The 25,153-nt window shown below is 36.9% G+C and overlaps 1 protein-coding gene across 10 annotated transcripts in view; it reads left to right on the plus strand.

The window, feature by feature from the left end:
* The window catches only part of LOC121427475 (chromodomain-helicase-DNA-binding protein Mi-2 homolog), a 47,929-nt gene that overhangs the window by 1,920 nt on the left and 20,856 nt on the right, over positions 1 to 25,153 (plus strand). For 6 of the 10 annotated variants that reach the window (XM_041623882.1, XM_041623883.1, XM_041623877.1 and 3 more), the window contains exons 3-25: positions 1,414 to 1,488; positions 2,114 to 2,540; positions 3,317 to 3,414; positions 4,174 to 4,362; positions 5,277 to 5,420; positions 7,651 to 7,830; positions 11,107 to 11,334; positions 12,382 to 12,561; positions 12,767 to 13,015; positions 13,504 to 13,640; positions 14,450 to 14,561; positions 15,373 to 15,564; positions 16,518 to 16,654; positions 17,030 to 17,231; positions 17,785 to 17,906; positions 18,704 to 18,877; positions 19,714 to 19,855; positions 20,440 to 20,571; positions 21,125 to 21,242; positions 21,770 to 21,987; positions 22,520 to 22,664; positions 23,309 to 23,475; positions 24,252 to 24,456. In XM_041623882.1, the coding sequence (XP_041479816.1) occupies positions 1,414 to 1,488; positions 2,114 to 2,540; positions 3,317 to 3,414; positions 4,174 to 4,362; positions 5,277 to 5,420; positions 7,651 to 7,830; positions 11,107 to 11,334; positions 12,382 to 12,561; positions 12,767 to 13,015; positions 13,504 to 13,640; positions 14,450 to 14,561; positions 15,373 to 15,564; positions 16,518 to 16,654; positions 17,030 to 17,231; positions 17,785 to 17,906; positions 18,704 to 18,877; positions 19,714 to 19,855; positions 20,440 to 20,571; positions 21,125 to 21,242; positions 21,770 to 21,987; positions 22,520 to 22,664; positions 23,309 to 23,475; positions 24,252 to 24,456 (3,973 nt within the window). The remainder of the gene's footprint in view (positions 1 to 1,413; positions 1,489 to 2,113; positions 2,541 to 3,316; positions 3,415 to 4,173; positions 4,363 to 5,276; positions 5,421 to 7,650; positions 7,831 to 11,106; positions 11,335 to 12,381; positions 12,562 to 12,766; positions 13,016 to 13,503; positions 13,641 to 14,449; positions 14,562 to 15,372; positions 15,565 to 16,517; positions 16,655 to 17,029; positions 17,232 to 17,784; positions 17,907 to 18,703; positions 18,878 to 19,713; positions 19,856 to 20,439; positions 20,572 to 21,124; positions 21,243 to 21,769; positions 21,988 to 22,519; positions 22,665 to 23,308; positions 23,476 to 24,251; positions 24,457 to 25,153) is intronic. The other 4 variants (XM_041623881.1, XM_041623878.1, XM_041623886.1 and 1 more) reach the window with 4 other exon arrangements.

A 25,153-nucleotide genomic window follows, 5' to 3' on the forward strand; every position in this document is an offset into this window, starting at 1 on the left:
CTATAATCTACAATAAAAGTGTCAAGATGTTAAATTTTTAGTACATGTACCTGTAGCATTTTTGAAATATTTATTTTCTTGTATCAAACCAATTTCTCAACAATTACCTACATGTATTGATACAATACTGTATGCATGTGGCCGCACATGTGCCTTGCACTGCAGATATGCTGTAAAATGTTTGATTGAATTTAAGAATTAAAAAAAATCCAAGTTATCTTAATATTTTACAATTACATGTATATATTTTATTTGTTTTTCTATTAAAATCACTTTTTGTGGATTTGAAGTTTTTTAACTAAAAATGAAATAATTTGAGCTTTGTAAAGTGGGAAGTAAATATTTCTATATAAAGGTGCTGTAAGTTATTGCTCTCAAGTATTGTAATACTTCAGATATGAAGGGAAAATGTAGCGGAATTGCCCAAGCTACATGTTTGTATACATGTACATGTAGTTCCATAATCATAAATCTTTTCTGTATGTTAGTCACAGCAAAAAAGTGTTGATTCCTAATCACCAAAATATTAGAATGAATCCTGATCATATGATACATGAAAACTATTCATTCTTTTAGGCAGTTCCTTCTACTTGTATGTACAGTCCACCATATCTTTAAAAAAAATTAAGGTGCATTTATATTTGTTCTTACGCAGTTTCATGATGAAAGTATTAACAAAATGCATGAGCCTTCACTGGTTTCTCATTTACAAGATGATAGTGTTTTTAATTTGCATTCTGCACTCAAATCCACGTAATGTATGCTTTTAATGTGTTTTTTTATGGCAGCAGTTTTGTCATGTAGCCTATCAAGTACACAGACATTTTGTTGTGTCGGTGTAAGAACATCTGTGCACTTATACGTGCTGCTACTTGGTGTTTTTGCATGCATGCAACATGTAAAAGTGTGGTATTAAGAGTGTTCTTGCACCGACGCAACGATTTGTGGTTTGCTGCCAGTAAGTTTAAAGTCCTTAATGTAGGCTTAAAAACTTGGTCTCTAAAGACCCTTTAATGTTAGATGTTTGAGATGTACAAGTTCATGTACCTACAATTGATTTTAAGGTGAAAATGTCACTTAAAGATAGGCAATATTGTTTTTCTTCCTGTGGCTACTTCTCATGATTTACTGCAAAAAAGGGGAATATTCAATAAGCTTTAATAATGCAGTGATTGGGGATCCGTACTCAAGTTTCCAGTGCTATTTTGAGCATTTTTTTTTTTTGGGGGGGGGGCTCCGTATATTTTTTAAAGTGATATTTAGTTTAACTGCACAGTGTACATGTTCACAGTACTAATTATGCTTTTTGATCACTTCATGACCCCATTGAATACTGTACATGTTACATTTTCATCATTTTGGTTTGGATTAATATCTTTTTTGCTTGTGGTTTTGGCTTGTTTTTGCATGTAGGGGAGTGACCACCATGGCAGTGATGATTCTGAAGGAGAGGCCAAAACTAAGAGCAAAAAGAAGAAAGAATTCAAGGTTGGAATCGCATCTCTGAAAATTGACATTCAATTTCAAAATTATTGTGGCATTATTTCCCTTAGATACATCAGTGCACTTAGATTGCATGTTATGATTGACAGGAACGATGGAATGTAATGAAAAGTTGTTCACTGTAGGGGCATGTTAAGCAGGGGTAGGGGTGTGAACTAAAATAATTCCACCAAGCAGAATGATTCCAAGTAGAGGCTTCCATTCCAGCACATATACAGTGTAAATTGTTCCTTATCTTTCACTTTGATTTCAGGTGTTGAAAATGTTTGTAATATTTTTGTTAATTTGTTCTTTTCATTATATTTATTTTCTTTGTTATTTTTTAGTTTATTCATGATTTGATTTTTTTTTCTAAAATATGTTTCACTTTCGTTTCTGATGAATAATGAAGATTGATGATATGCATGTTCTTTCATGATCCAATGCATGTGAAATTGAACGTTGATTGTAGGCCTACATAGTATCAAAAACTGACACAAGGAAAACTGATGTTAAAGAAATCATCATTAACGTCGGGTAGTTACATGTTTGAAATATTTAAATGCAATTATATTACAGTAGCGATCTCCTTGCTTTCATACATGTATTTGACTCTAACTTTTATTTTCAGCCAATGGATTTCCAATTAAACCTGATCCCTCCTCCAAAGCCACAAACCGAGACATCAATGGACTTGATGCGGAAGTACGGCATCGAGGAGTTCGAAATGGAGTACACCGAATCCGACTACGATGAACTCATCAACTACAAACTCTACACTGATAACATCCGTCCTCTGGTTTTGGACCGGGCCCCAAAACTTCACTCACAGAAGCTGGTCAACCTCTTGGCAGCTCTGTGGAAAGAATTCGCTGCCAACAACCCCAAGAAGAAGAAAGCAGTGGCCCCTCCCGTCATTGACTTCAAACCTTCAGCTCCAGCGAAGGAAGCAGAGGCTGAAGAAGAGGAGGATTCTAAGAGAGAGAGCTTGGAAGTAGATGTGAAGGTTCAAGAAGAGGAGAAGGAGGAAGAAGTGAAAGAAAAGAAGGGAGGTAAAGGTAAGGGGAAAATGTTATCTTCAAATTCTATATCATGTACATGTATAGCAATTAGCATCGATTTTAGTTAAATTATTACTCAAATTTCAATTGCAGTGAATTTGCTGGTTATGTGGTGGGCTTTGTCAAATTTTTTAATTATTTCACTGAGTGAGAAAGAAATTTTCTTTATGTAGCATTATCGCCCGGTAAAAACTATGTTATTTAAAAACATATTGAGTTGTACAAATCCACATTCCTGAAATGTTTTTGTTAATTCGGTATTTTGTCTCATTTTTTCCATAAAACTGCCCATACAAAGGTGTGATGATTTGGTGTTGTGAAATATTCTTGCAGATTAGATAACCAGTATAACCACCTTAATTTCCAAGCTTTACTTTGAATTGGTTTAAGTGGAGTGTAGGCTGATGACGTGTGGGGGTGTCGTGGTCTAATGCTTAAGACTCTCGTCTTTGAATCTGAAGGACGTTGGTTCGATTCCAAGCCATGGCATGTTTCCTTCAGCAAGAAATTTACCCACATTGTGCTGCACTTAACCCGGGTGAGGTAAATGGGTACCGGCAGGAAGTTTCAAAAAGCTGTGTGCACCGGAATCGGTAAGACCAGCTTAGCCGGGGTAATATAGGAGCACCTAGCAAGGTGGATACTTGCACTATACAAATCTAATATTTTTATGATCTATATGATTTCATTTCAAAGTCACGTGATTTGGACCTGCAGTTTAGTTCTGCCATACATAATTCATGTGCATTTGCTATGTACATCTTTTTGAGCAGGTAAAGGAAAGGGTAAGGACAAAGGCAAGAAGAAGAAGACTGTGGCCCCACTCAAGATAAAGGTTGGAGGATTAAGCAAGAAGAGGAAAACTCCCTCTGTAAGTTCTTCATTTGTATTAACGAACAGACTGCCAGAAAAATAAAGCAACCAGAATGTATCATTTGTAGTACAAAAAGGCCTTGATAATTTTCATTGAATGTTATTTCACTTTGTGATTCTAATCTAATGTTTATTTTTCCTTGTGAATCTGATTATTAGTATGTTAACTTTAAAAAATTTGTATAATAATCAAACTTTTGCTAATTTTGTTTTGGTAGGAATTAGTGAGAGTGTGAGTATATGTAAATACCCTCAGTTAAGTTTCTTGTGAATTTTGACCCGAGGGATGTAAGTTTCTATGCAAATATTGATTTGGTTTTGTATTTTGCCTAAACCCATTTTAAACTGAAAGCACATGAAATATGTTAAGATCAGGCATTTTAATACATTCTGATAGTAACTGCCTGATAATTTAAGAAAACATTTATATATCAATCAACTAACACTACCTATCTGTGAATAGAAAGTTCTATTATTCTGTCTACAAATGGTAGAAGAAAAAAAATCATGCAAGTGCATTGTATGAGGTTCATGAATAAGAAAAACTTCCTGAATTCTATAGCGTTGCATCAATTGACAACCTGCAAGTTGTCTATAGCGTTGCATCAATTGACAACCTGCAATTCTATAGCGTTGCATCAATTGACAACCTGCAAGTGCTGTATAAGATATTGGAGAATCCATGCAAACATGAATGCAGATTTTCCCTTCTAAGTACATGTAAGATTGGTTAATATTGATCATCTTTAACATTCAGGAGGACAGTGATAGTCTGAGTGAGAGTGAACATTCCATAGCAGAGGAAGAAGAAGAAGCTAACGCAAAGAAGTCCGAAAGTCGACCAGCACCCCGCAACAGAGCCCCCAAAGCAACAAAGCCCAAGGCTCCGGCTAAGAAGAAGAAAAAGAAGAAGCCGACCAGTTCTGAAGATGAAGATGGTTATGAGGTAAAATTCAAATTTTTATTATTTACATTGAGTTGAACCATGGTAGGAAGGTCATAAAGTAAACAAGTATAATTTTAATAAAGATTGAATAAAAACTGTGTAATAAAGACTTACTACTTGAAAAAAAGCTAAATGTTCACAATTGAATTTTTTGTAATCCTAAGTTATTGCTAGAACTCATTAAGACTGTTCAGTTTCATGTGCTTCAATTAGATGTAAATCGTTTCCAACTCTTATTGTTAGAATTCAAACAATTACTTTAATCTACTTTAATGTATTATTTATCATCTGCATGTAATAGAATATAATTTCAATAGTAATCACAAATTATTTTATCTGCAAATAGCTCAGAATAGTTTTTGATATACTTTCATGAGGAGGACTGCGCATGCTCCGCTCGATACCATTTCTCAAGGGAGAACTGTGCATGCTCCCTGACTTGATTGGATCCGGATCCATACTGTTGTATCTGGAAAAAAATGTAACCATAGCTAGCTTGCGCTCACTCAAATTACTTGTATCTGAAAAGTCAATGTGGAATTGGGTCTAGTTTATCATCAACCATACAGAAGAGATAATTCAGTGATGACATCGCTTTATTCAGCAATTTCATACACAGGATAATTAAATTGCGAATAATCATACCCAACAAGATGAGTCAAGATCCAATGTGATAAAGAGCCTCTAAGTTAGCATGCGCGATGGAATTTACATCTTGATTGAAACTGCAGCGCAGAGGACCTCTCATTAACTGGAGTAGAGTAGAAGCCGCGCACAGCCCACACAGGAACTTGTTCACATTCGCTCAGGCCTAGGTTACAGATCAGCAAGGACTACAGGTATAGATCAACCTTGGATGAATAATTCCCTCTAAACTTTCTCAAAGCCTGATATATTTGTATACTATCCTACAGACCGATCATCAGGATTACTGCGAAGTGTGTCAACAAGGAGGTGAGATCATTCTCTGTGATACCTGCCCCAAGGCATACCATCTGGTGTGCTTAGACCCAGAGCTGGAGACTGCACCAGAGGGCAAATGGAGCTGCCCACACTGCGTAAGTTTAGAGAGCATGCTGCACAATGGACCTATTACAAATGGACATGCAACGAATCCCCTCCTTTGAATCATTCACGGTCGCCGCTAATCCTCTCATCAACAAAGCGCGAACAGCTGACGCTCATCAAGCAGATCGCAAAACACTGTGACAGACAGCAGAAATCAATTATGTACTGCTCCCACTCTTCGTGATGTTCGTTCACCTCCAAAAGCAGTACACACAGCAGCGAATGCTTAGCCCTGTCCAAATGATCGCTGTAACAAGAAAAGAGCCTTGCATTTCCGTATTTTAACGTACATCACAAACAACTGCTAGCGGAATTTATTGCTGTCACTGTGCAGATCAGAATATCTACAACGAAATTGCAGCGAAAATTCGTCGGAAATGGGCGTAGAATTCCACAGGATTGACAAAATTTAACAGGATTTTTTTCTTATGATCAGACGACAATTGCACAATGTCAATGGCATAATATTATGCACTGAAAATGGATATTAAGAGCGCATGGCATTGTTGGTAAAGTCAGGCAGGGATTTTCCCTCGTGCAAGGATCGCTGTGGGCAACTGGAAAACAGGTGGGGCCATGAAATTCTCATGTTGAATGTCCATTTGTACTAAGTCTGTGACGTAACAAACTGATCAGTACCCTTCAAAATTCTTTAACTCGCGCTATAAAAGCTCAGTGCCGGCCACACAGAAATGTTAGCCTAACAGAGCGCTAACAGTAAGCCCAGTCACATCTTTTGGATTGTGAAGTCAAACATTTATTTCAATGTGTAAGTAATGCATTGTTGTAACATTAGGCCACGATGCCACATTACCAATTGTAACAGGGCCTCTGTTATCGCACTGTTAGCGCTAACAAAGTTTCTCTGCTGTCAGTACAGAAAAATATATCTGGTATGCTAAACCTATTGGTGCTTTTATAGTTTAATAGTGAGTAAAGAGGCTAATGTGTTTCAGCTTACAAAAAAAACCTCTGCAATCTGTTAATGTACACAGAATCAAAGAAGATTAATAATAATCACATAAACACAATTTTATAAACACATTTTGAATACTTTTATTGATAAAAAATGTCTTTAAAAAATATAGCTTATCTATATTGAAAAATGACTTGGGACAGTTTTTGTTTCAAAAGAAAGAATTCAATGAAGTACTTTTTGAACTAAGCAATCATTGGTGCTCACAGATGATATCTGAGGCATTGCCATATTAAACAAGAAAATACTACCTGATATCAGACCTTTATTTTTGTGGAGCGCAATATCGCCGGCGCTCCTACTGTGCTCCTAATAAACCTTCACAAAAAGTTGCTGAAATTTCACATTTTACATCTTTATATTCACGAAATAGGCATCTGTTTCCATAATTCCTTGAAATTGTTTTGATTTAGTTGGAAACTACCGAAAAATGAAAATATTAACCTCTTTCCCTACTCTGATTTGATTTTAAACTTGGTAAATATTGCAGTCCCATGTAGTCCCATATGTAGATTTTCATGGCAACACTTTGGAAGTCTACATGTGGGACTACAATAATTGCCAAGTGTTAATTCAAATCAGAGACAGGGAAAGAGGTGAATATTCTTCATTTTTCTGATAGTTTTCAACTAAATCAAAATAATATCAAGGAATTATGGAAAATAGATAGCCATTTCATGGATTTAAAGACGTAAAATGTGAAATTTTTAGTAATTTTTTTGTACAGTATTAATTCTTTTTTTAAAGCAGGAGCACAATATTTTGTAATTATATTGACCCAGGCCTAGTTTCACCACAGATTAGTTAATAGCTGCACAGCTATTGTCTATACGATGTTAAGAAAAATCTACAATGTATCATACATGTATTGTATTGAACTGATTTGAGCTCCTCAATTAGAGTGATTCTGAGGAGCTCAATTGAGCTCCTTAGAAAATAAGGAGAGCAATTTATTGAGCTCCACGAAATTCTAAACGTGAAGGACTGTGATATGTATTCAAGCTTTCCTAATTAAAAAAATGCAAATGATTAGAAGTGATTAAATTTTTGCTTTTATTTGCTGAATCATATTTTATTCAGAACTGCTTTAGAACAAACTTGCTATGCACATACATGAGAAAAAGGGCATATGAATAAAACTCATGTCCAGACAATTAGTACACCGTACTACATTATCAGTCCCAATTGCTCTTTCCATACGAACAGTTTGATAATACTTTCCACATCATTCATGTCCTTTACAGGAAGGAGAGGGCGTCCCAGAGCCTGAACCTACAGACGAACACATGGAATTCTGCCGCGTTTGCCACGACGGTGGGGAGCTGCTGTGCTGTGAGCAGTGTCCGTCCTCCTACCATATCTTCTGCCTCAACCCACCCCTACGCAGAGTCCCTGAAGATGACTGGGTCTGTCCCAGATGTGCTGTGAGTCAGAATATTATTACTTATACACTGTATTTACAGTCAAGGATGTGCGCTTCAATCCTAGCAGTACTTAAAGCCTGTCTCACACTCTGCGGTTCGGTGCGACGCAATTTTTCAAGAAATCGCATTTTGCATTGAATATGAAAGTTATAAGAAGTAGGATGATCTTATTTAAAGTTTGGCTCAGCTGAAATCATATTTTTACTTTGCGACAAGCCCTATGGTCAGAGTAAAGTCCAAATTGGCTTCAAGTCGCAGCCGATGATGACGTCATTATGATTTGGAATTGAATTTGTTTTTATTCATTCAGGGAGGCTCTAACTGGACTGAATGTCGATTTCAGTAGTCCCACCACTATTCTGAACTCTGAGCCGTAATATTTTATCGATTGGAATATCCATGTTACCACAATTAATTTGAAATTCGGATCGCAATGAATCGCAAAGTGCGAGATGGGCTTAACCCTAATTCTCCCGGGGGGGCCATAATGGCCCCCCCTCAACAATTTTCGCGATATATCTGCTGCGCGAAATTTTTTCACCTCGCAGCTCACTGACTTTTTACATTCAAGTCTCGCGCAAATTTTGAGACCAAAGTTGTGACGCCCGGGTACGCAGTTACGACATTACGCAACATTATGCAAGTGCATGTCAGACCCAAAATTGCTCATAAAAGTGATTTCATGTACAAATCCAATGCAAATTGCGTATTTAGCCAAAATTCATAAATGTATCATTATTTCTACTTTTACTGATTAAACTTAATTAATTTTGCCTTGTTTATGATCAGAATTATGTCTGGAACAATTTCCATTGAAAAAACAATAAAAAACAAAGAAATACATAAGAAATTCATAAAACAATAAAATACATAAGAAATTTATTTCCAAACCAAAGTTTTTTTGAATTACGATTGTTAAGAATGCTACAAAGAAAATTTTTACCAAAAATTAGCATTCTAGGAGCTTTATTTAGTGAATTAGAGCAAAAAGTATGATTTATGCATAAATTAGCATAATTAATTCATATAAAATAAAATCTCATTATTTTGGAAAATTTTACCATACAGCCTTGTAGATTACATCGCACACTAGCAGCGTGCAAATTTTTGCGTCGCTCGCGCGATCGGCGGCCGAGATCTTAAGGGGGGGGCCATTATGGCCCCCCCCTCCCCCCGGGAATGACAAGAATCAAAATACCCCGGGAGATTTAGGGTTAAGGTGTATATTTATAATGTGTGACTGTCAATTTAAGAAAACTATCATTCCTCTTAAATATTATGCACCGTTGGAGACTTCTTATTTAAAGAAATTGTGCATCCCATGGTCCCCGGAAATACGCTCATGCTGAATGATTGTTCTTCCCTTGCTGATTGACTACACAATTCTTTATAGACTTGTTGTCTTGAAGATTTTACACATTTACAGCATAGATATCAACATGTATAATGTATATGCACTGGAAATGATACTGTAAATTATAAGAGATGGAAAGGAAGCTGTGTAGTGATTTCCAATATAACACTGTTTGACACCTTAGGCAAGGCTCGACATTAGCGGTGGCCCGGGGCCACCAAAAATTCATCTCGGGCAACCATTATTGAAAAAATGTTAAGTTTTGGTGGCCCGAATCGGGCAACCAATAATTTTCAAAGTAGCGCAATTTTTCTCCCGATTTTGCATGCATTTATCAACTTTCTACAGTTCAAATTGCAAGTCAATTCGTCATGCGCCTTTTTTGTTAATCTACACACAAATACACACGCACAAAGATTGCCTAGTCATGACAGTATGTAGGCCAACCGCTAGCATACAGTAACTGTTATTCAGCCGGCCGTGCTGTCTGTCTGGCTGAGCTTTGCATGCGTGATCGAAACCACTGCAGCTGGCTAGTGCGCTAGCAGACTATTCAGACTCAGGGAGCTGCGATGCGAAATGTTACTGCTAAGAAATCTTCCCCAGAACTTTGAAAATCTACGTCAAAGTCACATTTTACACCAATGAAATGCCCTTCTACAGTCCATATTACTGAAACCCCTGATAATTTGCAAGCATTAAAAGGAGGAATTATGACCTCTCTTTTGACTCAAAAAGACCGATTTCCAAATGCATTAATACACATAGGTGAGTACATCACAGTCCCACATGTGCATTTGTATGTATGTTGATATTTGGTTTATTTTCGAAGCTGTCTTGAATAGACAGCTTCTTTCTTTCTTGTTTATAAATGACTTCTTAAACCACTCCTAAGGAAGTAAATACTTTGGGAAGGCATTTCATTGATATGAAATGTGAATTTTTTCCATCATTTTGTCAAATATAGGGAAGGAATTTTCTCACTGTTTTTTCCAGATAACTTTTGCCATTTTCTTTTTTTTTTCTGTCATATTTTTTTTACAGTGATTAAACCATTTATACCCCTTCCCATTGAATATGCCTGATTAAAGAACATGTTTCTACTGAATAATAATAATAATTTTCCCAATTTTTTCTGATAATTTTGTCTTATTCATTTTTCTTACATTTTCTTTTGTTTTTTTCTCAATTTTTTTTTCCTGTTCTTTGTTTTTTCTTACTTCATTTTTTTATTTGTCTTATTTCACTTATTCATTTTCACAATTTTTGTTTCTTTTTTCAATATACTATTCTAAAAATTATTTTTGTTTATTTCCCCCTTTTATACATTGTTCTAATTCTGCAGCATATTTTCTGTGATTTTCTCCTGCTATAATATGCTGGAAAATAAACTGGATTTGGGGCCTGCATAATCTAGGTTTTACGATCAAAAAGGAAGAAAGGAAAAATCATTGTTTTGTAAATCAATCTGAGTTTGCTATATGCACTATTTATTTACTTTACCATTATGAGTGTGTGTCTATACTGAGATTAAAAGTCCACACAACCTGGGAACAATACAATTCTTTTATTCTCTTTCAATCATTTCATATTCACAATGATAGAACAATTTATATATTACCACAAAATAAGCAAAGTAAAATAACAGCAAGCACGATGTACATACAAGATGTACAAAGAATAGTGGTACATGGTAGTGACTGCAGAATATTTCAGTTTGTTTTATTCATTTTTAATTAATGTTTTTCTTTATATTTTTCGGGCCACCAAACTTTACTAATGGGCCACCAAAAAAAATTATTTGAAGGTTTTGGTGGCCCAAACGGGCCACCACCAAAAAAGTTAATGTGGAGCCTTGCCTCACGTGGTACAAGGTTTGCATAGACCAGCCACTGACATGACAATTTTGTTCCATCTTGCAGTGTGAACCGCCTCCAGGGCGTGTCCAGAAGATCCTGACCTGGAGATGGAACACACCGGAGATGCCTCCACTGGATCCCGAGGAGGAGCCAGAGGAAGGAGCCGAGCCCAAGGAGGAAGATCCAATCCTGAAGAAGCTCCGGGAGCAGAAACCTAAGCCCATCAGGGAGTTCTTCTGCAAGTTCCATGGCTTGTCTTTCTGGCATTGTGAATGGGTGTCAGAGCTACAGGTCAGTGCTCTTTTGAATAAAATGTTATTCATCCATTTATTGATTTACTTTTAATATTTTCATTAGTGCAATCATTGATTCTACGTTCATTATTTTCTTTCAACCTTCATCCATTTATTCCTTTCCCTCATTATTTAAATCATTTACCATAAGGGCACTAGTATTCAACCCGTTTGGAGAGTTTCCTCAAATCAATCTAAATATAGAATTTACCTGAATTTCAGACCCGTCTTATTTCCAAGAGCAAATGCTGGTAATTCTATTTCAGTTATTTTTTTCTTCAACAAGTTGACTTTGTGCACGGGCGATCGAATTATATGGCAATGGTTTTTGGCACTAGTATTCAACCTAGCGATGAAAGATGGCCCCGTCTCTCAATCTGCCCTCGTCCCATTCGACTATGGACTAGACCATTTGAGATGAGACCAAACGGAATTAATCAAAGCCAAAGACTTACATAGATCCAGATCTAATTTGGCAATCCAAACCCTTTTCAGATTTGCTATCTATCCTCACTAGGTTGAATACTAGTACCATTCATTGCAAAAGGCCATTGCCGCATAATTCAATCCTTCGCGCATACAGTCAACAGATTGATAAAGAAAATACCGACAACTGATTACCCTGTAAATAACAAAGGTATGAAATTAAGATAAATTCCCTATTTCTAAACAATTTCGTGAACATGTCAAAATCTATGAATTATGCCGGGTTGAATACTAGTGCCCATACGGTATGTATTCTGTATCTTCGTATCATCAGTAATTATTTTTTCTTGCTTCATGCCAAATTATAATTATGTAGAAGTGAAATGAAAGAACACTCCAGAACATTATGGCACTGAAATAAGAAAACAAATGTCAGCAAAATTTGTCACTTGGGTTTGTTTTTAAACACAGTTTATTTTTATTTGCCAAGTTTAAGGGCTACATTATTTTCAAGGAATGCTCATCTTATTTATTCCTTCTTTTTGCATTATCATTATTATTAGTAGTAGAAGGAATGTTCTATTTTTGTAATTTTATCGTTATTACAATTTTTCTTCAGATGGAGGTTTTCCACAGTATCCTGCACAGGAATTTCATCCGCAAGAATGACATGGAGGACCCGCCCACGTTCGATGATGAAGAGAGCATTGCTAGGGCCAAGAGGAAAGAAGCCAAGATCCATCATGATCATGAAACAGATAAAGAACATAAACACAAGGTCGAGGAGGAGAAAGAGCAAGTGAGTTAACACAATTAGGAATCTAAGGTTCTAATTCGGCATGTAGTTTTCATATTATTCAAATTACCTTCTCAGAGAAAAATATAAAAAAACAAGGATATTTGGGTTACATCTTACAAACAGTTATGAAGTGCATACAAAGAGTTATTAAGTGCATACGACTCCTCTAAATTATCAATTCTTACCTTCTATCCATCCAAACCAGCAGGAGAAGAAGGAAAAAGAAGCAGAATCCAAAGCCAAGGAAGGAGAGACCAAAGAAGGAGAGGATAGTAGGGAGAAGGAAGAAAAAGAGGACAAATCTGAGACAGACTCTGAGAAGAAGGGAGAAGACACGGAGGAGGAGGAAGAAGAAGATGAAGTGGAGGCTGAAATTCTTGCCACCATTGAGAAGTTTGTACAGTACGGTGTGCAGCCCGAGTGGATGCAGATACATAGGATCATCAATAGCAAGGTAAGCAAATGTGGACATCATTGACCTGCAGACATCAGAAGCGTTTTCGATTTGTACCATTCCAAGCTTTTTTTATATGCTTTTCCTAGTAGTATTTAAAAAAAAATCATTTTAGTAAGCATTTCCTGTCAGAAATGCCCCCGTCTCCGTATTTTTGGGGAAATCATTTTGAAAAGGTGTGAAGGTTATATCTTTCAACATGTGTTATTCACAAACGGTCAAACTGATGTAATTGGACACATGTTCATTGCGGGCACCTGTCTATAGCAGCCACCTGCCCTTGAAACACATTTATGTTCCCCACCATGGAGTCACGATAGACGGGTTTCACTGTACATGTATTTCATGTTAATTACGCAATTCACAATTGCACTTTAGCTCTAACTCTAAATCTCAGCTTTAATCCTTGTGAAATGCCTTAACCTTGCTTTCTATTTTCATATTCATGAAATAAACTTAATATTTATTTTCATTTCTCCACTTATTAGACTGACCGCTATGGCAATATAAGCTTCTTCATCAAGTGGAAGATCTTGGCCTATGACCACTCTACGTGGGAAGATGAGGAGTTTGTAAGAAAGATCCCCGAGGGTAACAAGCAAATCCAGTACTTCTGGGACCTCAAGTAAGTATCACATTTCATTTTGCTCTGAAAGGATATATGTTGTATATATTTGTGTGTGCCTACTCCTTTGCTTTCATCCCCTTCTCTAACCTGATTGGTCATCCCAACTCTCTAATGCCCTTTTTGTCTCCTTGTTTATAGTGATGCAGAGCTGCCAAGTAGTACGGATTTTCCGTATTTAGTACTGAAAATAGAGAAGAATACTGATGGTTTCATGCAAAATACTGATTTCTAAAGTTTCAGTTTATGTGTTCTATGGTATTCCTGTGAAAATACTAATTTCCTCACCAAAATACTGATTTTCAGCCTTGAAAATACTGAAATGTTCTTGTTCAGGTTGGCAGCTCTGGTAATGCTGTTGCATGTCTGTGGTCTATATTATGGTTGTTCACTTCATATGTTTGTCATTTTGCCTCCAACAAAGATTCTGCTAGGATCGAAAGCTGAGGCCCCTTTTGACTCTCTAGTATATAGTTTTTTCCGAACTTGTCCAATGCATTTTTTATTCTGTATAGCAATACAAACTGAATGTGCATTACTTGTGCAAAGTTCTAACCATTTTTTTTCAACAATATTGAATTGATGGTTTCTTTTCTTTCAAAATATTCTCTCTTTTCAATGACTGTCTTCCCCAACAAAATTGCAATGCTAAACATGCCTTTTCAACCAAAAAGGTGCCTTCTTCGTGCATGAAATATTGGGATGTTGTGTACAAGGTTATCTGCATATATCTTCAAAGAAAACGTATATGTTGAATGAGAAAACAAGAAATGCAAACAATAACAATATCTGTGTTGTCCTTTAACCAGAGCCTTAATGTTTGGTGAGCCAGTGAAGAGCAAAAAGAAGAGCAAAAGCAAGAACAAGAAAAGCAAGGAAAGAGAACAAAGAGCGATCCAGAAATTGGAACCAACGACAGACGTAAGTACCCTTGTTCTGTGTACAAAATATGTTCATGACACTCAATTTATTATTATTATTGCAAAAACTTTTGATGGGGTGTTGTGTAGATCTCTATTCATCTTGATACCATCTGTATAAACAAAACACAATGTTCATGTTTGGAAAAACTTATTACTTGTAAGGTTGTAAAATATAGCAACAATTGATGTATGGTAATACCTCTCAATTCAAAGTATTGAAGAAACTTTTTTTAAGTTGATAGATGCTATAAAGTCTCCTCTTTCAAAGACAAATATTTATTTATGCTTGAGCAAACAAAGTTAAAGTGTCATATATGGCTTTAGAGAATCAATATTTATAAAAAAAGTATTAATTGTGAATTTGCAATTTTAAAGACTAATTACTGACCTTTAGCAGAGCTGCAAATTAGTAGTATGTTATCCTAATTAGTGAGATTTTGAAAGGGGAAAGTGGCACTAAGTAAGACTTTTTCCTTAGAAATAGGATTCTTGAAACATGTAAGAATGATGGTTTTTGTTATGTTTTTCAAAGTTTTAAAGAAAAAGAGGATTTTAGGCTTGAAAGTAGGATAACAAAAAAATAGAGAATAAGATTTGTTCTCAATTAGGGTTGACAGCTCTACTATACCTGCAATTGACTGGCAATTACTTTTAGGTTTTATCCAAATATGCTGTGTAGACATAGGTAAAAAGAGCTCTGAACAAGCGCAACTGAATATATCCATGTAAAATCTGCGCTATACTTGTTAATGTTTATTATTATTATTATTGACACTCCTTCGTGCATTCTTCTATGCTTTGCTTCACAGTTGAGGAAGAAGTTTGAGGTCCAACCCCAGTACATTGATGCCTGTGGAGGCAAGCTTCACGAATACCAGCTGGAAGGTCTCAACTGGCTGAGGTACTCCTGGGCTCACGATATCTCCACCATCCTTGCCGATGAAATGGGACTGGGTAAAACCATCCAGACCATCGCATTCCTCTACTCTTTATATAAGGAGGTAAGTAATCAAGATAGGGGAAAACCATGCCTTTTGAAAGTTCAAGAGATGGGATGGGTGATAGCATGCTATGCTCTTTATAAGCCAGTTCATGGTTAGCTCAAAATCAACTTTTCTCCAATGACCTTTGCAATTTTTCATTCGGATGAGCACAAACATTTTCAGATGGAGATGATTTGTGAGCTTTCCAGGCGAAGCATACAAATTCTAAGAACGAAAGGCATTGTATAGACCAGATGACTAGAATGATAGTACATCAAGGGTAAAGTTTGGAAATCTGCTTTATTGTCTGCTGCACATTTTACCATTGTTTGGGCTAATGTCAAATACCAGTAATTATGAAGGCTTTGTTATGCTTCAGCTTGGATGTGATGAAAATAATTTTTTAAAGGAATGCATGAATAATATCAAATAACAAATGACTATGTCCGGGAATGTGAAAACCGCCTTCATGGTTTATCTCAAATGACCTTTTACTACTCAAATGCAGTTTACAACCGTTAAAAGACTTATTTGGAGTAAACTTGCACTGCTGCAGGTGGAGGATAATTAGGAGAAGGGTTTAATATTGAAAGAGAGAACAGCGAAAGTGAAGAAGAAATTATTTAAATTGTTTCTTTTCAATGATATAAGAAAAAAGTTGTTTTGCTTAGTCATAAATTTAGATTCACCTTTGTCATCCAAAGCAATTGACATTGCATTGTAAAACAAAGAACTCGTGCATGCAATTTTCTGAGGCGTCAATTGTAGTGTATTTCGATAAATAAATCTCAATTAGTCTTCCTTTACAGGTTTGTAATGTTTAAATAATTTCAATACAAATTATTTGTTTTCTGGGGCATCAGTTTAGTTTCATCTTGATGAAATAAAAGAATTCAGTAGTCTCCTGAATGTCTATGATGATATATCAATATATGTGAATTTACACTCATTCATATCCTTTTTTCTCTCAGGGACACACCAAAGGCCCCTTCTTGATCAGTGCTCCTCTATCTACCATCATCAATTGGGAGAGAGAGTTTGAGTTCTGGGCTCCTGACTTCTATGTCGTCACATACACTGGAGATAAAGACAGCAGAGCTGTTATCAGGTAAACTTTGATTACTCAGTTAAATTCATTTCTAATTTGAGCAAAAGTAAGAGATTTTCTAGTCTAAACTGAAGTCATAGTTTTTTTTTCTTATATTCAGTTCTTGGCACTATGGCACTCATCCAAACAAACTCTTTGTATTATCGATTCATATCTTTTTTATTGTTTGTCCGATATTGTTCAAACTATTACCTACAATAGGTCTAATTCTTTTTTTTCCTCAAAAAAAAAATTAATTTGGATTGAACTCCCCTTCAATATTCTAAAAAGAAATATGTATGTCAAGACTTGTGCTCCAGTACATAAGCCTGTTAATCTTCTGAAAGACAGTGCCCTGTAGATATTAAATGATTTGTCAATGTTTTCTTCCTACAGAGAGAACGAGTTCTCCTTCGAAGACGATGCAGTGAAAGGAGGCAAGAAGGCCTACAAGATGAGACAAGGTTCCTTGGTCAAGTTCCATGTTCTCTTGACCTCTTACGAGCTGGTCAGCATTGACGCGACCACCCTCCAGTCGGTCAACTGGGATGTCCTGGTGGTCGATGAAGCTCATAGGCTCAAAAACAACCAGTCAAGGGTAAGTTTATTTTAATGATTTCAGTTTTTTTCACCACTAGAGGTTTTGACTTTCATTAGTTTTCAGACCACAGAAATTTGTTCAACCTGGAAAAAATTTAACTTGAAATTTTTGCATAGCCTGGTCTGAAAATTGCCATGACTTAAGCTGTGTTCCAGCAAATAGAAAGTTAAATTCTGCAGAGTTAACCATACTTTGTATTAATGAGTTTTCATCAGATTGCATTGTGCACTTCTATGCAATTACATTCTTATGTCAGTGATATCGCATGTGAACTTCAATATTGATATCCACAATCTTTATGTTTTGGGCTGAAAATAATACATTTGATTTTCGCTTATGAGCGATTAACATTGTTGGCTCTTTCAGTCATTTTAAGGGCAAATGCCCTTTACCTTAAATGTATATCTCAATATTGATGAAGTGAATGAGGGAATTTGCCGATCAAAATTATTTTCATTGTAGCAGTCACATACCTTTATTCCTGCAGTATTACTATTGCTATTTGTAAAGAAATTGTGCCAATAGAATTTCTTTGTCTTTCGTGTTACAGTTCTTCAGGATTTTGAGCGGCTATAATATCCGCTTCAAGCTACTGTTGACAGGAACCCCACTACAGAACAACCTTGAGGAACTCTTCCATTTATTGAACTTCATGAGTCCAGATGAATTTAAGTAAGTGACATCAGTTCCTACATTAGAAGGAACCTAAAAATTATGAAATGTTGGAATTTTTCATTCTCCTTTCTATACCATGGTAAAGAATTATAAACATTTCTTCTTTGAGCATTATATTAAGCAAGGATATTAGAAATTCAGCTTTCAGAATCTTTCTCAAGACTTTAAGCTTTTGCAAGATATGAACTCTGTAGATGTACATCACTTTTATTTTAGATGTCGTGTGGTCTAGTGGTTAGAGCATTGGACTCATAGTCATAAGGTTGTGAGTTAGAATCCCCACTCTGCCATTGTCTCCACTTTGATAAAAAGGCTCGAGAGTAATATCTGTCGTCTATAAGGTCAGCCACTTTATGACTGATTAACCTAGACGTAAAATGTTTCCTAGGTAATTGGTTTTATACCAGCTTGGCTTTTATCAGCATAAAGCTGTCCTGCCAAGTTCCTACAGGAGTAATTTATATTAGTCCCTTTTCAGACTTGACAGGTGCTGGTAGACCGTATTACTAAATGGTAATCATGGTGGTGTTATCATGAAACTCATTTATAACAGAATTTGCTGTCAAATTTGTCATCCACCAATCAAATGGTACTGTTTCCATAAATAATGATAGTAGCTTGTAACATGTCACTGATTTGTCTGTGAAGTGAACCCCTGGTTATCAAGTAATACATATTGAGAAGTTATCTTCAAACTTTCTACTTTGGCCTTATACAAATTACACTGGTTATTGTAATATCGTGTAATACACATTGAGAAGTTAACTTTGAACTTTGCCCTTTGACCTACACAGCAACCTACAGCATTTCTTGGCCGAGTTTGCCGACATCTCCAAGGAGGATCAGATCAAGAAGCTCCACGACCTCCTGGGACCTCACATGTTGCGACGTCTGAAGGCAGACGTCCTCAAGGGTATGCCGTCCAAGAGCGAGTTCATCGTCCGTGTGGAACTCAGTCCCTTACAGAAGTATGTAATCATTCTTGTTCTTTGTCATTAGTGAGTTTTTGCTGTGCGATGTGGAATGAATCATACAACACAGTTAATGCATTGAAAATGGAAGCCAATTTACAATGAAGTCTTTGTCGAGGGTTGGTGATTCGGAACAGCAGTTTTGGTCTGACATTTCAGAGCTGACGAAAACTCGCAAATATGTTTTTTGTCCTTAGTAACGGGCTTAATTACTGTTTCAATTCTCCAACCCTCCGCCAAGACGTATTTTTCATGAAGGGCATTTGACACTAGATTCTCTACGTTCCAGAAAGCGCCTGCATAGCTGTCAAAAATAATGTAGAACCTGTCATTAATTTGATTATATTTAGATGCTTGGCGAGTTAGAACAAGAGTTCTCTACTCAGAGCAGTATGGCTACTGGATCACAGTTTTTCTTCAGTATCTCGAAGTAGCACTTGCACTAGAAGAAGCAGAAGATCTTTTGTTGTGACTTGTTGAGTTTAAAGTTTAAAATTCAGACTTTCAAAAGAATGCTATTAAGGGGAGTATGGAATCCTTTTCTGCTTTTGCTTTGGATAAAAATAAACTGCTTTAGATTTTTTTGGAAACATTATGTCATTTGTATCAAAAAATCTGTTATTTGATCCTCATTTCCATGTCTTTACTACAGAGGAATTGGTAAATACCATTAAGTACTTTTTGCAGTGTTTATTTTTTTCTAAAATTTGAATTTCGAGGAACAAAAATAGATGTATTGTGGTTTCTAGGTAGGTTTTTTTTTCTTACATACACTTACGCGAATTTGTCGTAAGTATTGTTAATTAGCCATTCACTTTTGTTTTGACCTCCAGGAAGTACTACAAATACATCCTGACCCGCAACTTCACGGCCTTGAACTCAAAGAGCGGGGGCGGCAGTGTGTCCCTCCTCAACATCATGATGGATCTCAAGAAATGTTGCAACCATCCCTATCTTTTCCCCACTGCAGCTGCTGTAAGTAACCAATGTTAATGTAATCAATTGTGTGGAGTTTGAAGTAAGACATGGCTTTATGAATGTCAATTGCAAAATTCACTGTGATCCAAACAAGTTATTTTTTAACACTTTTTATGATCCCACCACATTTCCATAATAACCTTTCTTTTGTATAGTTGTGGTATACATCACTGTGAAATGTTTGTTTTGTTTTGCATGTTATTAATGAAGACATGGAAATAATTTTAATTCAGTTCAACATTTGTACCTTCATATGAACAAATTTTGACTGTTTTTCAAGTACTTAACATTGAAATTATGGTATTAGACACAGAAAGAACATAGAAAATGTTTATCTACATATTTAGATTGTCCTTTTGTATGTTGAAAATAAATTAGAACCACTTAAGCTTTACTATATGCTATTCTTCCAGAAAGTTTTGTATGACCTGTATAACAGCTTTACGAAGTATACAGTTTTATGGTGGCACTGTAGTCAGAATGATTTAGTTATGAAATTGCTTGACCCTTAGCAGACAAGTTTCAAGTTAAAAAAAAAGTGAGCATATGTAGAAATTTGTGTCTTTGTTCTGTCATTTCAGGAGGCTCAAAGACTCCAGAATGGAGCATTTGAGGTGGTATCTTTAGTCAAGGCATGTGGTAAACTGGTACTCCTGAGTAAGATGTTGAAGGCACTCAAGAAGGACAATCACAGGGTTCTTATCTTCTCACAGGTGAGCAATTTGTGCTTCTACTCAATCTGCGTGATCGTTTTGGCTCGGTCGTTGAGCCATGTTTGTAATATATCCCTGTTGAACACCTAAGCACTGTTTTATGAAGCTTGTCCACGTTCTCTGATCAGTGCTTGTCTACCAATCAAAATCGAAGATTTTAGCTTACAGATTTCGTGACCCCCCCCCCCCCTACTTCTCGACCAAGGATTTCACTGAAATTAACAGAGCTGACATTTAAGTCAGTACTAAAAACTTTCATGAACCTCCCCCTCTCACTATTCCAGTCCCACTTTGCATGAATAAGTGCATCCTTATTCCTCATCCCAACCCTTGTACTCTCCTCCACTTTTCAAGTTTAAATCTCAAGTTTATTCAACCAATCTTGAAAGGCAAACAAATACAAACTTCTCGTCTTTTGTCTTTTTTGCCCTTCCCCATCTCGAACATCCATCTTCTTTGTGATTTTGAATTGTGAATAGCATGACCAATCTGATGCTAAAAATCCCTTGTTTCCCAGAAGACTAACTGAAGATATCTTACCCTTGTTTCCTAGATGACAAGGATGTTGGATCTCCTGGAAGACTTCTTAGAAGGTGAAGGCTACAAGTATGAGAGGATCGATGGTGGTGTGACAGGAGGTCTCAGGCAAGAGGCTATTGACAGATTTAATGGTAAGAACATTCATTTTCCAATATTCAATTTGTGATCAAAGATGACCAGTAGCAAAAGGATCTAAAGGATAGAATACTTGATAGGCCAATCAGTTTCTCTTGGTCAGGTTGCTGTAGACATACGGCCATTCTTAATCTACAATGGGATTTTTCTACTTGTCACATATTATTAAGTCATATAGACTTGTATTCAAAATGCTTGAGCAAAAGATGATTACCATTGCAAAGCTTGTTCCTACAGTTATTAACATTTTGCAGAGCTGCCAAGTAGTACATATTTTCCGTATGTAGTACTTAAATATGAAGTTCCAGTTTTATGCGGTGTCCTTGGTATTTCTTTGAAAATACTGATTTCCTCACCAAAATACTGATATTCAGCTTTAATAATACTGAAATGTTCTTGTTCAGGTTGGCAGCTCTGATGTTCCATCTACAAGTTCTAAACACCTTATTAACTCTAAAAATGATAAGTGAGTAACCCTGTAATACACTAAATCAAATAATAACATTATTGAATCTCTTCACAGCTCCTGGAGCCGAGCAGTTTGTGTTCCTCTTGTCAACCCGTGCCGGTGGTCTGGGTATCAACCTGGCTACGGCCGACACTGTCATCATCTACGACTCTGACTGGAATCCTCACAATGATATCCAAGCCTTCAGCAGGGCGCATCGTATCGGTCAGTCCAACAAGGTCATGATCTATCGCTTTGTCACCAGGGCATCGGTGGAGGAAAGAATCACTCAAGTAAGTCAAGAACCTCTGATACATAGAGAACACAAGAGTTACAGTATTTGGGATGAGTTTGTACATTATACCATCTTTCAAGCTTGGTGTAGCTTAAATTTTCATCATATTGCAAGGTTACCATAAGGATTTTGGATGCTATATTATTTGGAGAGTTTGGGAATGGTATGCAATGTTTGATGTAACATGCTTACATATCTGATAGACTTGATTCTTGAGCAAATACATTCAAGAAGAGATCAGTGATTGTTGATTGGTTCAAAGTGTGGATGAAGGGCTTTTGTTTTTACTATCAGTACAACTGTGAATCATAGCCAAACACATTTCAATCCTGTGGATTCATTGCTGGCTCACTTCAACTTAAAAAAACCCCCAGTAATATCACAAGGGACAATATTGTGATGTCATCACTTTGCTATACCTTTCTTTTTCATCTATGATGCAAGTGGCACTACATTTAGATATTATTTATAACAAACAAAGATAACACATATTCATAATTATTACCTATTTTGACCTTTTATTTGTGTAGGTGGCTAAGAAGAAGATGATGTTGACCCATTTGGTGGTCCGGCCCGGTCTTGGCTCTCAGGCCAAGGGGGCTATGTCCAAGAAAGAACTGGACGAGATCCTCAAGTTTGGAACTGAACAACTCTTCAAGGATGATGAAGGAGCGGGTAAGTGTAACTTGGTATTGATGCAGTCACACCAATGAAACTTAACTCCAGACCAACCAAAGGTATCATTAGGAATATGGTAATATCTTTGGTCGGTCTGAAGATGGTTTTTGCCCGTGTGACTGTGGAATAAGTTGGGAAGAGCTGATGTCGCTGTAAGGTGTTGTGAGGATGGTAAACCTGGATGCTGTTTCATGATGGTTGTCATTACTAAAAAGTTGTCATGTTTTTGCTTTGATTATTTAAGGTGCAATGATATGATGAGAAGCATTAATTAAGCACTTCTTCCCTAGTAGCCAATCGAAAGGTGCTCTATTTATTACCCTGGGAGTAAGCCCTAAGTGGTGTTTGCAACCCTTTGTTCCTTTCTTGGAGTCGGACCTGCCAGGTACCCATTCACCGTCCCTGGGTTGAATGCAGCCCAATATAAAGTTTTTTTGAAGAAATTATTCTTTTGCTGGGATATGAACCCACTACCCTGTTTTTCAAAGGCAGAAGAGGAATACCCCTTTGATCAGATGTCTTCAATTCCATTCATTTGAGTCATGAAACCAATCGAATGTAAATCTGTTCCTATTGCGTCTTCGGAAGCTTTCTGAGGCCATTGTCCAACTATTCTCCCCACTGATCTTTTACAACCACAGAGGAAGCCGAGGGTACCATCCAGTGGGACGATAAGACCGTCAACGATCTCCTGGACAGGACCAAGGAAGGCAACGTAGAGGAACCCAAGGATGACATGTCCAACGAGTACCTACAGTCCTTCAAGGTGGCCAGCTATGTGGTCAAGGATGAGGAGGCCGAGGAAGAGGTAGGATGAAGCAAACTGCGATTCCTTTCACTCATTGGTTGCTCTGAATAAGCCTTCACTCTGAACAACTTGCTACAAATGATCATTTTGTAATGTGAAGTTAAGATTGGCAAGTCATGCAGTCAATATTTTAGACATTTAAAGAAAGAGGGATATGCATCGAATGACTCCTTTCACAGCCGTCAACTCTAGACAACTTAGTACAAAAATATTTGTGTTTAATATGAATCTCAGGTTCTTTCAGCAATTTCTTTTTAAATTTATTGCATTAGACATTGAGCAAATTATGTTAAAAACACAGGTAGAAACAGTGATTATTGACATAAATATGAAGGTTTATGTAATAACATCTGTCGTTGTGATGTGATATTTTTTGGGAGCATATATTTGAAAAATAAAGGATTAATACCTCGTACATCACTAAAACAAAAACCATCCAAAAAGATTGTGATTACATTGCTTGTCTAGACATGTATATAAACTTTTCCTGTCCCTCCCTAAGCTGGAACCTGAGACTAGGGTCACAAAGCTGGAGCCATTGGATCTTGCCTACTGGTTGGAGCTTCTGGGTCACCACAATTTTGATAATAATTAATATAGCTCCTTCCCTCCTTATGTTGGATCCTGAGACATAGGTCATCAATCAGGAGCTGGAGCCATGGGATCCTGCTTTCTGGGAGAAGCTCCTATGGCACCACAATTTTGATAATGATGATTATTTATGATTTTTAAAAAAATCTCCTTTCCTCCCGAAAAAATTTCTTTCCCTCCCTAAGCCGGAGCCTGAGACGGAGGTCATCAAGCAGGAGCTGGAGCCATCGGATCCTGCCTACTGGGAGAAACTCCTGCGTCACCACTATGAGCAACAGCAGGAGGACCTGGCCAGGACGCTGGGCAAGGGCAAGAGGGTCAGGAGACAGGTTAACTATAACGACGCTGCCCAGGAAGATACCAGCAGAGGAGGTAGGCTTGGGAAGAATGGTAAGACGACAACCGCGCTCAAAATTGCACATATATTCACCACCATCACCATCATTTACATGTCATTAACCTGTGGAATAATTAACATATCAGTATTTAATGGGAAGACTTGGCACATATAATAACTACCACCTGATTTACATCTCATTAATCTGTGGAATAATTGACATATCGGTATTTAATGGGAAGACTCGGCACATATGTATAATCACTACCATCACCATTTACGTGTCGTTAACTCGTGGAATAACCAACATCATATCGGTATTTAATGGGAAGACAAAAGGAACTCACTTGGGCTAATTTGATAACCACTGGATTAACTAACATTGTAGAGTTAACTGAGAGAATGAGATGATTAAATATGGCTGGGGGAGTTGGGGAAAGGTTACACTTATATTGATGAAAAATGAAAAAAAAATGAAACTCCATAATTTATTGTTCGAAAATAGACATGAAATGAAATACTCCGAAAATTTGCTTTGCCCAATTGATCGTGGGCCCGGTAGCCACCATGCAGCGCCAGATCGATGAGGCTCTATCCCTTTAATTGTTGAACGCCAAACAGGGTAGCAGCAACTCCCATCTTTTAACGTCTTTTGGTCTGACGTGGCCGGGGTTTGAACCCCCGACCTCCCGGTTGTGAGACGGACGCTCTACCAACTGAGCCAACACACCGGTGATTTTGATGTTGAAT

Source organism: Lytechinus variegatus, chromosome 14 (assembly GCF_018143015.1).
Source record: "Lytechinus variegatus isolate NC3 chromosome 14, Lvar_3.0, whole genome shotgun sequence".
Lineage (NCBI taxonomy): Eukaryota > Metazoa > Echinodermata > Echinoidea > Temnopleuroida > Toxopneustidae > Lytechinus > Lytechinus variegatus.